Genomic DNA, 13,482 nt, shown 5'->3' with positions numbered 1-13,482 from the left:
GCATAACTATAGAAAATTAACTGACGAAAGGGAGAAATTGTAACCAAAGTTGAGACAGATGCAAAAAAACAGCATGTCATCGATATACATGCAAAGACACTCAGGATGATTACTAGATTTATAACGAGTAATTCACCATGTTAATTGAAAAACTTAAAGAATTTTGCATTAAATTAGTTTAAGTTGTTTTACATGCAAATGTGATAGAGTTCAGACATTAATAATTAATATTTTGTAGCATTTAGTAAAACTGAAAAGCTATTCTTGGAAATTTTATGCACATTTCTGAAATGATTTGCTTTCCAGTTAATCACTTTGTAGAAAGTTTGGTGCTCAATAAAATACAATCTAAAATAATTGAAAGTAACCACTGTAACATTTACTTCTTAATTTACTAACCAGTATAGTGTAACTTTAACATGACTATTACATCTATTCTTGAATTTCTTTCTGTGTTCTTATTTTCATTGATTTCTTATTTATCGCGGCTTGTTGTGAAATCTTCAATGTGTTCGCTGTAATAGAGGTTTCGTTTAGCACAGTGTGCACTCTACACAACATACTATTATTAAGTATTAAACCCTATATATCTGCTGCACATCTATCTATTTTCCTTGATAGTTCTCTTGTGTCATTGGAGACGACAATTTGGCCTGTGTTACAGGAATCCGCAGGATCAAGATACCAATTACCAGGCCTATCACCTTGCCTACGAAGTCAAAAAGCTCATGTAAATCCAACAAAATTATATATCAGCTAGATAATTTTATTATCAGTAGTTTGAAGTTGGCTGGAATTAGACGATCTAGTGTTTGACTGATTAATAGTAATAATTCTGACTATTCTTAAACCTTTCTAGGGTAGAATTATCTTTTTAGACCTTTTGAGGCTCTTTAAATTTAATGTTAAGTTGTTCTAATTCTTTGGTTCAATCCCATCCCAAATAGTAATATTTGAATTTAAGAAGTAATATTCAATTAAACATTCTGTAGCTCTTAAATTGTAGCAATCAATAAGACTAAAACCATTCACTTGATTTCCGATTATACCCACTTATGCATTTCTGCAAAGAATATTTTCTCTGTGTTTAGATATTTTTACCCAAAACTAAGAAGGGTATTAATCTTAACATTAATGAGAACATCGCCTAACTTTTCTTCCTTATTTTTCGTTTCATCTGTTAAGCACCCTTCTTCCTACTATTTAACACATAAAATGTTTAACAATTGTAAATAACAGTTAATTTAAATTGACGAGCTAATTCCAGCCTAGTAAATAAATTTAAATTTACCCTAATAAAGTAGAGTAGTGCTTGCTTGTTTCTTATTTTATGTAGGAAGTATAGTGTTGAGTTTAGGTCGTAAAGTTTATTTTTGCACTATAATAAGGCACGGCACATTTTATAATAATATGTATAAATAAGTTATAGCATGCTCACTTTTGTTATTTTATTAGGTAGTCGTCACGTTTTGTCATTTTTATGCATTTTATTTTTTTATCTTTACACTGAATAGATCACACTTTTTTGAACTTAACAAATTAAAAGCCCCTCTTTACAAACATAGGTACCTACTTACATTTTTGCTTAGAATTCTAATGAGGATCAGTACTGTTGTAGAAAATTCAATAAAACTAGTATCTACGTTAATCTTTAAGACATAAGAAAGATATATCTTTTTGAATTATCCAAATCGGACCATTACTTACGAAGATATTAAGTAATAAACATAGGCCGTTTTAGCCGCTAAAAGTCAACGTACGCAGGGCCGCGTGACGTCACTATATCCGAATCGAGTGCAGCCGGCGTACTATTGGGATGGAAAATATTTTTTTCCAGGTAAACTATCAGTTTTAGAAAAAAACTTTTAATAACATTTATTCATCAAAATAAAGTAACCCATCGACCAGTAATTTTTAAAAATAAAAATTGTGAAAAATAAGTATCGCTATGTCCAAAAACCGCATTTTCATAGGATTCGATGGAATGCGGAGACGCGGTTGGGTTGAGTGTAACTTAATGATTGTTTGTATTGAACATAATAATACATAATAATAATAATATGATGCTAATACCCAGTTTCTGGCCTACGGGGGGATAAGTCATACCTAGCTTATAGCCTGGGGGAGGGGCAAGCCTTACCCAGCTTCTGGCCTTGGTGGGAGGGGGGGAGAGGCAANTCATACCCAACTTCTGGCCGAGGGGGAAGTCATGCCCAGCTTATGACCTGGCGAAAGGAGGGGGGCGGGGAGTCATACCCAGCTTCTAGGCTAAGATTAAATAGATTTCCAGGAAGGTGCAGCTGTCCTTTCCTGCAGCAGCTGGCCCGCCCATGGGAACGGCGAATAGGTAGGTAGGTACGTAGGTTTAACTCAGAAAAACTAAATTACAGGTAGGTATTGCGTGTACATCGAAATGATCTTCATAGCAATGTCTTGTAGCCTAGGCAGAGTGTATCTGCCTCAGCCTATACCTTATTGTTAGAAGGAAATAAATTAATACCTATACATTTTTATATTTTACTTGGAAGAAGATATGACTCTAACAACACTTATGAACACTTTATTTGAATAAATCGCCAAATAAATATACCACCACGGAGACCCCAATCGCGTCTCTGCGTTCCATTGAATCGTATGAGCGTATGGATTTTTTGCGATATTTTTCACAATTTCTATTTTTAAAAATTACCTATCGATAGCTTACTTTATTCTGATGAATAAATGTCATTACAAGTTTTTCTCTAAAACTGATAGTTTGGCTAGAAAAAAATATTTTCTATCCACGCAGTACGCCGGCAGCGTTCGGATCGGATCGGATATAATGACGTCATCGTCCCCGCGCCGGGCGGTCAGTGAACTTTTTTAGTAATTTGGCCATAACTTCGTCAATTTTTGTCGTAGAACAAAAATTTTTGGACTGTGTATTAAGGATTTTTTAGCCCTATAAATCTGCATTTACAGCTAAAAATCGAAATGATCCTCATTGGATCTCAAACTAGGTAGGTATCCGTGCGTACCTATCGTATACAAACTCTTATACAATTTCTTTGCGAATTGGGTTTGAAATCTTCAAGACCTACTCAACCTACCTCAAACAATATTAAAATTTAAAATGCTATTTCGGTTTCAACGTAATTTGGCACTCGTAAGTGTTGAAAAAGAAAATATTCGTCTAATTTGTTGACTCAAATCAAACATACTGGATAGGATAAGAAGCCGAAAAGATAAACTTTGATTAGGGAAAACTTTTCCTGAAAATAATTTTTTTCTTATCGAAATGGCTGAAATCACAGATATTTCTTAATTTTAATATCAAACAGGTGGGTTTTTACTATCAGTTAAAGAGGGGCATGCTTTAGATCTTCTAACTTATCACCGAGTAGTTTTAACATTTGTTTTATAGGTAGGCGCATTTATTCAACATTCTATAGATTTCTAAAAAGAACTAATAAACGCTTCCACAATAAAATTTTGTACTTGTGTACATATTATGCACTTTTGTTATGTACTGGTCCAAAAACATACTTTAAGTATTCGACAGCTTGTATGGCACTTCAAGCTCTGAAACTTTACTAAAGCTTTTGAGTTCCGAACGATTTAAGCCTCCGTTAGTTAAACAACTTAAGTCCCAATAATTGATCAGATCTTTTGTGCCATATAATACGTCGAACCCAAACCAACTGTTCAAAGCCTTTTAAAATCGCTGATCTGTTTTAAAAACCATCTTCACCAAACATGTTCGATATTTTCAGCTGTACCACTGTGACCATTTTATCACCCTGTGATGCTGGCATTAGTGAAACTAACCCTAATACACATTGAATACTGACTGATACATAACAATAATTTCGATTCAGAGTTCACTAGCATTTTGTTGAATCAAACGCATCATTAACATTTGTGTTGTGAACAATTCTTCTTCTAACCACTCGACCCAAAACATGACACATGAGACACAATAATAAAAAAGCTAGATCAAAGATTTAAAAGGCTTAAAGGATTTGTCACACTGGTCTGCGGTCTTCGGTCAAGTCAACCTGACGCACACATTATTATGATTACTTTGACTTGACTGCAGACCAGTGTGACATATCCTTGTACCTCTAGTGAAACGACAATAAGTGACGCTTTTGTCTCATCAGGCCGACGAGTAGGAGTAGTGGTGGTAACCAAAACAGCAACGGGGTCAGTCTGCCAGCCGGCCTGGCGGATGACCAGTCGAAGGACTTCGACTTTGAAAAGACTGAAATGAAGTACGACTCCACTGGGATGTTCCATTGGAGCCCCGCCAGGAATCTGGAGGACTGTATACTAGTAAGTACTACCAGGTCTCAAACTAACAGAACTAACCGCCTCTTGTTCCACTTCCCAACACTGCAATTTATGGACAGACAAGATTTACCATTTAAGATGAGATCGTCAAATAAAGCTCGGCTCATTTTCACCGTGATCACCGCCATAAGTAGCTCAGATTTGTGATCATTCAACGTGATCATTTCATCAAACAACCTTCAGTGCTTTGGAGAGCCTGTTATTAACTAACGATTGTTAACAAGGATGATGATTTATGATCATTTAACTTGATCATTTCATCAAACAACCTGAGCCTGTTAGTTAACCCATTCGGTCTGATTAAGGCTTTTCAGAGTGTCTGAAATTCAGACGCCATGACGCCTTTTCACGCCTTCTTTCCCATACGTCTCATCAAAATATCAATTCTGATTCTCTTCCTTAGAGACGAAAATCTTCTCTTAATATCTTATTACGTCATTTTTTCTTCATCATCCCATTTATCCTCCAGGACAGAAACCAAGCGGCCATGACAGTGCTGAACGGGCACGTGGTGGTGTGCTTGTTCGCGGACCCCGACTCGCCGCTCATCGGGCTCCGGAACTTGGTGATGCCGCTACGGGCCTCCAACTTCCACTACCACGAGCTGAAGCACGTGGTCATCGTGGGCAGCGTCGAATACATCAGGAGAGAGTGGAAGATGTTGCAGAATCTTCCCAAAATTTCGGTGTTGAATGTGAGTGAAAATTTTTTTACTCTTCTTCTTTTAAGAAGTCCGATCTTGAAGTTATTAGGCCATTTGAATTCTTATTTGCATAAGAATCAGCTGCTGTTACAGATCTTTATAATTAAACATCTATTTAGTCATCAGCATTATAACACCACAGCCGTTAGACAAGTGAAATTCCACAGCAGCAATAAGGCGCTGGATGCAGGCCGCTACCAACCGGGCGATATGGAAATCATGGAGAGGCTTATGTTCAGCAGTGGCCGTCCTGTAGCTGAGATGATGATTATGATGAAATTCCACAATATTTTTATTTATAGAAATACTGATAATAATTTATTTATTTATTTTATTGGGCTATCAACATGAGATACAGTATCAATAATCGAGAAGATGACAGCTTCTTAATCATTCTGTCATTCCCAGGGTTCACCGCTAAGCCGGGCCGACTTGCGTGCAGTTAATGTCAACCTATGCGACATGTGCTGCATCCTATCAGCGAAGGTGCCATCGAACGATGACCCGACGCTGGCCGACAAGGAAGCTATCCTGGCTTCGTTGAACATCAAGGCGATGACGTTCGACGACACGATAGGCGTGCTAAGCGCGGGGGTGGGGACGAACGGGGGGAGCGCTGCGCAGCCGCCGCCGGGGCAGGCGCCCGCGCCGGTGCTGCTGCAAAGAAGAGGGTCCGTGTATGGTGCCAATGTGCCTATGATTACTGGTGAGTGACGCTATTGATGCAGACGTTCTACTCTTCTTCTTCTTCGTCGCTACACTCTTGCCAGAGTGGTCGTAGTCGTCACACCAGGTCCGGTGGCAAGCCTCACAATCCGTCGCCATTCCTCCCGCACTGCAGCCTTTCTTGTGACTCGTGGATTAGACTATTGAGTGCGGTTATGACCTGATCAGTCCAGCGCATGAGCGACCTGCCGCAAGAGGTTCTATAAACATCTGGAATCGCTAACATATAGATTTGAAAAGGGTACGGGAGTGATCAATCCCTTTCCCTTTAGAAGATGGATCACCAACTTCCTCGGTGACTGATGTCTTTGTTCTATTCTGTAATGGCAATGCCACCAAAAATTTTATGTAAAATGTGGCCAAGACGAGTCCATATGGTTCGCACCGTGAAAAAGTTGTCAGATCTCATGACTGTAGAGTGTAGAGCCAAGCTTCTGACTCTACTCGCCCTAACTTCACACACTCTACACCTCAGTCAAAATAAGTGGCATGGCCGTTGGCTCGTCTTGTGGCAGATAAAACTCACGCCCGTATTCACAAATGTTACTATAAGGTCTCACAGTGCGAGGGGATGCACAGGGTGACACTGAACCAATCTCAGGGCTCTATTCAACGCTGTGCGTACGATTTGCTGTTTCACTTAAGCAAGCATCGTTTGTGAATACAGGCGTTAATCTTTCACATTAGATAGGAGACTGACTTTCTTCTTCTTTCTTTCTGAAATTGTTCTCAACTTCATCATTCGCAGAGCTGGTGAACGACAGCAACGTACAGTTCCTGGACCAGGACGACGACGACGATCCCGACACGGAGCTGTACCTGACGCAGCCGTTCGCGTGCGGCACCGCCTTCGCCGTCAGCGTGCTCGACTCTCTTATGTCCACCGTAAGTGCCATTTTCAAATGATTACACAGCTCATCAAGGTGAACTGTTGCATCTGACGTAATTGTAAAACCTAGGTCCTATTTTGCAACAAAAATGTGTAGTTAAACGTGCTGTTCCTTTACCCGTACATGTTCCAGACCTTGTATTTCTTTAGGTAAGTACAATCGCTAGAAAGGGTAACCTTATTCTGGATCAAAACATCGCGTTGCGTCATTTAAAATGAGCTAAAGGATGTTTTGATTTCAGTCATCAACCAGTGACGTTAGTGGATAAACTGGATTAAAGACCAACGTAAAATTCAAATATCTTGGATTATGGTGGGTGTGCGATGGTAGCTTAGCTAGCAGCTAATATTCTAAAACCTTCAATCAAAATGTTTGAAAACTTGGAATATCCGAGTGAAACCAAAAGACCAGTCACAATAAAGAGGTTTTTTACTAATCTTCAAAATTCCACAAAAAATCTTTTTCATTAATATTCTTCTTACAGACGTATTTCAACCAGAATGCCTTAACGCTGATCCGCTCGTTGATCACGGGCGGCGCCACTCCAGAGCTGGAGCTGATCCTCGCCGAGGGAGCTGGTCTCCGAGGAGGGTACTCCACGCCTGAGAGTTTAGCTAATAGGTAAGTCTACCATATGCTTGTTCACAGTCTTATGTTGTACATCTATTTTTCGAGAACTTGGGAGGATGTTTCGACACTTATTCCAATGCTTCTTCATTCATTTACTCGTAACTTGTAGGTATCTGCTTTTTTTATTATGGTGGACTAGCTAGTCCTGTGATTCCTTTATCCTGTATCTTGATGATTTTCCTTTTATAAGCAAAAATAACGCCCGTATTCACAAATGCTTGCTTAAGTAAAGCAGCAAATCGAACGCACAGCGTTGAATAGAGCTCTGTGATTGGTTCGTGTGTCACCCTGTGCGTCCACGAGCACTGTGAGACCTCATAGTAATGTTTGTGAATACGGGCGTTATTCACTCGTAAAACTCGTATCTGCTCTTTTTTTTCTGAGGTTTTATGGTGGACTAGCTAGTCCTATGATTCCTGTACTGTATCATTTATTATCTTGATATTTTCTTTTGATAAACAGAAACAGGGGAGTCGGTAAAAAAGTCGAAGTTATTGTCAAAACTTGTGATAACTAATGCCCTCTTCTTTTCCCAGGGACCGGTGTAGAGTCGGCCAGATATCCCTCTACGACGGTCCACTCGCGCAGTTCGGCGAGGCCGGCAAATACGGCGACCTGTTCGTGGCGGCTCTCCGCTCGTACGGGATGCTGTGCATCGGGCTCTACCGGTTTCGCGACACCTCGTCCTCCTGCGACGCGAGCAGCAAGCGATACGTCATCACAAACCCGCCTGATGACTTCAGCTTGCTGCCTACTGATCAGGTATTCTACGAGAAGTATATTATCTTATCTCTTTAGTTTAGATGGTTGAGAATTTGGTATTACAAAGCGACCAGGGTGTCACTAGGTGTAGGCTAAGTGCTGATCAGGTGCATTCCCATGTGTTCTTACTTATTAAAGTCAGGCGTTTACATCATCCTCTTGTGAGTATAGCAAGTTGTTTGTGATCTGCCATGGCTGGTTGTATTGTAACTCTTGATTTGGATTCGAATTTCAGTTGCAATACATTCTTTGTGTATTTTTACCTGTTTGGTTAGGACAAACAAGCCTGAATCGAGTTGACCGTCAAAAAGAAATATGATTCCATTATTCGTAAGATCGTAAGGCACGTCAAAGTGTCCTCCGATTGCATCATATCAGGCGCCTTTTGTGGGCGTGGCGAAAGGATTTCAATATACATCTCTGCGTTTACTTGGCCTCGTTGCTAATGTGGGGGTGTGATTTCAGAGATGTATACTAAAATAACTAGTTTCGCTGTCATGTTTTCGCGGCGGAGGTGTGCTACAGGCGTAAAGACGCTGCGTCTGTGACGCTAAGCGCTACGAAAGGCTACCTTAACCTCAGGGCTGTGACCTCGCAATGTTTTTATTATTATATCTTCAAAAAGAAGAAGATCAGCGTTATATGTTTATCCTTTTCCCCAGGTGTTCGTCCTAATGCAGTTCGACCCAGGAGTCGAATACCGCTCGAGCCGACGCACAGGTTCGGCGGCAGCGGGCAAGGACGACGCCTCCTGACTATTGCTGTGCAGCGCCCTTACCGACGGCCCCTACTCCTACATATAGGCGGTAGGGCCCGCGTCACGCTACCTGACAATCCTACCGCACCCACGCGGGTGACCGGCTGAGCGAACGATGACCGGTTGATAGATTTTTTGAGCTCTGATTGAGAGTAAATTTGTTGAGATGAGAACTGGGTAGATTCTAATTTAATTAAATGCAGAAGTTGGAATCACTTTTTAATTCCATTGGTATTGGTAGACGAATAAAAAGAACAAGACTCAAAATCTAAATGCCAAGGGCTATAATCAGTAACTAATTACTTAGTTTTATATGGTTTAAGTTCAATTTCACTAGTAAACGCGAAATTTGCTGTCCAAGCTTTGGCTTGGATAACAAGATTGGTGTCTGCACCAATCAGAGAATTCGCTACAAACGTGATACAGAATCGATTAAAATCTACACTTCGCTCAGCCGGCATCTCGAATACAATCAAAATTCGTCTGGTACCCTCCCGCGACAGAGTTAGAACCCGTTTAATTTTTATTTCAGTTTGTTGAACAATTAGTTCCTCACGGACACTGCACTACAACTCTTGAACTGTCGCACTCTGTACCTTCAATGGAAAAACTATGTACTCAACCGATACAGAGTGATCTAAACCCGCATTTGTAAATATTGGTATACATGCGTGTTAGGATGGCTTTCGGTGTTAATATCATATAAATTAGTGGTGAGATTAGACGAGAAGTATAATTGTTGATGACCTAGAGGCAAGTTAGTCCGCGAAATGTGGTTTACTTCACTCTGTACTCGCTTTACTCGAGTTTCCTTTTGCACACTGCACACAGTCAAAGGGTAGGTCCTATCTCACATACCGGTATGTAAGTAAATCTTTAAAATATAACACCTTAATTTGAAAAATATAAATGCTCAGTGTTTAATGGAACCTTTTAAACTTTTAATTGCATGATCGACTCATAGATCTGGTGAAGGGATAATTAAAATACCATAAATAATGTTTAATGTATGATAACTTCTTTTAGAATATCCATTCCTTATTCTGTAGTTTTTGTCTCTCAACTCACTTATATAAGGCATTATATCTAAAAGCTAAAATATATAGTATATTTTAAGCATTTAAAGTACTCATTGACTGATTGTTAAGCACTTCATGCATCATTTTATTACGTTACGACACTATGTTAAGTTTTATAGTCGGATTTGACGCCGGATTCATATCATTTTATTAGTTTTAAGACACATGTTACCATCTTTTTTAATCTACTTACTATGCTGCACGTATGGTAGTGTTCTGCAAACGATTGATATTTTTCAAATTTTATCCTTTTTAAATCTCCTACATTAGACACACGGTAGACATTTTGTGTCGAGCTGATCTCAAATTATCAGCTCCACACAAAGTTTAGACTATAATTTATCTTTTATTTATTTAGTTAGTTATTTTTAGTTTGTACGTTATGTTTATTTTTTTAATAAAATTTTAAAGCTTTGTTTTTGTTTATTTTTTCTTTTCATTTCAATTTTGTCCCGGAGTTGGGAGGGGGATTGTCACAGTGTCGTGAACTTTGGCGCTGCACATTAAAATAAGAATAAAGTCTTATGAACTGCAACAAATTATACGAAAAAAAAGAATCTCAATGCCATTTGCGTGTATGTTTGTTCAAAGATGTTTTTTTTGCGTGGACACCGAGTGCAAAGTGTAATTAATATTGCTGTAATGTGTGATTATTTTCGAAACGTCGTTATTATAATTAAAATAGGGCTTTTGAAGCCTGCAATGTACTTAGTGGTTAACTCCGGGTGCTTTGACGATTGTGGACTCTTCATAGTTTACTATGTTAATTGTATTAGATAAGTCACTTTTGATCGACTGCATCACCGCGACTCCAGTTCCAGTTCAATCACGACTCTAGTGCAGTTGGTCGAAGGTCCTTTTTAGAATTTACTAGATTAGTTATACATTCGCCTCACGAGTATTAGAAGCTCATACCGCAACACCATTACGAGAAAATAACGCAATAATTATTAATAATTCGAATTACAAGATGTTTGATGAACAAACTGGTGTAGTATGTGATAATAAGACGAGATTGGCCCACTGCTGTAAGTCAATCTTGCACGCAATATAGCACCAAATGTACCTAATAAATACATGAATACCTCAATTTAACTGATAGACTTAGAAAGAGCAACTTATAACATTTAAATTTATCAAACATCCTGTATATAATAGTTCCCTTGTCACGTCATTAGTCATTCACCCTTCAGATAGATTAGGCAAAGCCGGCCTTTTACTAGGTTAAATTAAATAAATTGGTGTGTCCTATACGATCGAAGCATCGCAGACCCGTAGTTTGTAAAGGAATTGAAGCAAACATACTGCCATATTTTTGTATCATAAATCCATAATACAATAACACCCAATAAATAAATACGAAGTACAAAGGAAACTGTGAAAAAAAAAGAATATTGTATGTGGAAATTATGAATTATATGAATGGTATCTCCCTTGTGGATTGTCGTACAGTCCTGTAATTTTGTTGAATCCAAGCTTAACTGCACTTGCTCGATTACTCAAGTGATTACTTAATAGTGGGCTAATGATACCAACCATTACCCCCTCCCGCCAAGAGTAATATTAAAAATAATCCTACCAGTTAGAAGTACCCTCAAAAAGTACCTCCATCTACCCACTACACTCGGTGTTCAATTGATCACTGTGCCAAAACTGCTCTTACGTATATTTATACTTATCTCAAGTTTTAAGCACGTTCTTATGATAACACTTATTTAATCATAAGGTCACGCATCGCTGGTAGATGCTTGTTAGTATGTAAAGAGAAGCGGCACAATACAATACAACTTGGCTCCTTGTTTAGTGGGTAATGCTTTACGATATTAAAATAACAAGTACTACGCAAAAAATATTCTAAAGTCTAAATTAAATATGTTATTAAATTAATTTTAGTTGTTGTTCTTGAGTGTATCTAATGTTAATTCGCAAAACAAAGAAAAAACTAAAAAAATATAAATCTTAGTTATCGTAAGCAAGATTGCAGTTATGTACGGAAGTTTAGGTATATAGTTTAATTAAAGTTCGAACAAAAAAATATTATTGCATAGCAACACTTACACTGGATGTAACGAAATTGTAAAATTTTGAGATGGTTGTGCACGATAGTTAAATTTATGTAATTATAATCGAACTAATCGGTCTGTCCAAAGTATTTAAAGAATCTATTTAAATGTACGGATCTCACTAGGCTTATTCGGCCGGGTGCGCCCGTAGGCTTGACGTAGGAGTTGACCACCTTTGGCCGCACCCGTAGTTGTCGCTAGTAGCGTGCATGCGGCCGATAGCCGTAGGTACGTCAACGTGAAATTGTGAACTCTGTCAGTTTATAATATAACGCGTTAGATTGTAAACTAACAGTGGGTTAGGTTAGGTTAGATTGTAATTTAACTACGTCAGATTATAATCTGACGGAATTCACAATTTTACGTGTAGGTATGTACCTGACATACCTATTAGCGTACCGCAGTGATTGCGAATGCTGTCGACACTCGATTTTTTAAATTTTTAGCTAGAATGTTGTAAATAGTATGTAATTTTGTATGTTACATAAGATTTTTCAAAGTCTCCTTTGCATTAAATAGAGGCTACGGCTACATTAAAAGTTTATATTCAATACTATCGTGTGTAGTTTGTTGTGAATTAGGCTTTGTCACTGTATGCTAGTTAGGTATAGAGGTCGGACATCTCATTGTAAAAATGTAATATAATCGCTATTAATTTGGATTAATTATGAATGTTAAATAAGATTAATATTAAATGACGATTTTTCCTTTAATATTTTTATACAGCATTACAAAATATTTATCGCAATTAAAAGTTTATAGAGGTGGGTCAGTGTGCAATTTAAATAGTGTTTAAATGTGTATAATCGCCTTAACGAGAGAGAATATAGCAGAGTCCTTCGGCGTGTTTGCTTGTGGTATGAAGTACTTTTGTTTGTGCATTGTGTATGTATGCATGTGTAGGTACTCGTTGCTAGGGTGCCTAGATCCGAGAAAATAGTTTTAAAAACGGTTTATTTTCTTTACACGCAACACTGCACTGATTCAAACGTACAATCTTCTGTCGCTGCACTCGTGTAGAGTCAGACAGAGACAGAACGCTGTGGCTTGGAACATTGCACGGACGTATTGTTAGACCAGAGACACATTAGTACGTAAAGCGGAACATTTTTACAGACTTCCACACGTTTATTTAAATGTTAACTAATGATTAATGTTATACTCGCCACTGGGTAGCGGACGTCTTGATACAATGACGTGATTTAATATTAAGTAAATAAATAGACTTTGAAAAGGGAAATATTACAGCAATTGCCAGCAGTAACCTCTCGCAAAATGTAAAATTTCCCCGATTAATTTTGAACTTTGTGCCTTTAGTATAAGGTTGAAAATCAATTGGGAAAATACGTCATATTGCGGCGAAATGCCGGCGATTGTATATAGGCAAACATATGAAAATACATTAGCTAATACGTCGAGGTACTAGAAGCACTGCTTTGTGCATTGTATGTAATAAATTTTATATAAATATTATCATACTAAAATCATTTCGACTCTGTAACTCTTGTTATTCAAACCAACTAACAATTCTCGATTTTAT

At 38.2% G+C, this 13,482-nt stretch overlaps 1 protein-coding gene across 16 annotated transcripts in view; it reads left to right on the top strand.

The window, feature by feature from the left end:
• slo (calcium-activated potassium channel slo) overlaps window positions 1–11,224 on the top strand; it is a 113,371-nt gene extending 102,147 nt beyond the window's left edge. For all 16 annotated transcript variants that reach the window (XM_028303804.1, XM_028303896.1, XM_028303866.1 and 13 more), the window contains 7 exons: window positions 4,143–4,314; window positions 4,802–5,026; window positions 5,444–5,741; window positions 6,510–6,646; window positions 7,136–7,272; window positions 7,818–8,043; window positions 8,706–11,224. In XM_028303804.1, the coding sequence (XP_028159605.1) occupies window positions 4,143–4,314; window positions 4,802–5,026; window positions 5,444–5,741; window positions 6,510–6,646; window positions 7,136–7,272; window positions 7,818–8,043; window positions 8,706–8,798 (1,288 nt within the window). In that variant the 3' untranslated portion in view covers window positions 8,799–11,224. The remainder of the gene's footprint in view (window positions 1–4,142; window positions 4,315–4,801; window positions 5,027–5,443; window positions 5,742–6,509; window positions 6,647–7,135; window positions 7,273–7,817; window positions 8,044–8,705) is intronic.
• Window positions 11,225–13,482: the final 2,258 nt, after the last annotated feature.

The sequence above is a fragment of the Ostrinia furnacalis genome, unplaced genomic scaffold, assembly GCF_004193835.3.
Source record: "Ostrinia furnacalis isolate ACB-3 unplaced genomic scaffold, ASM419383v2 OfSCF0117, whole genome shotgun sequence".
Taxonomy (NCBI): domain Eukaryota; kingdom Metazoa; phylum Arthropoda; class Insecta; order Lepidoptera; family Crambidae; genus Ostrinia; species Ostrinia furnacalis.
Note: the sequence above shows the minus strand (reverse complement) of the source record. Positions and strands in the feature narration are given on the sequence as shown.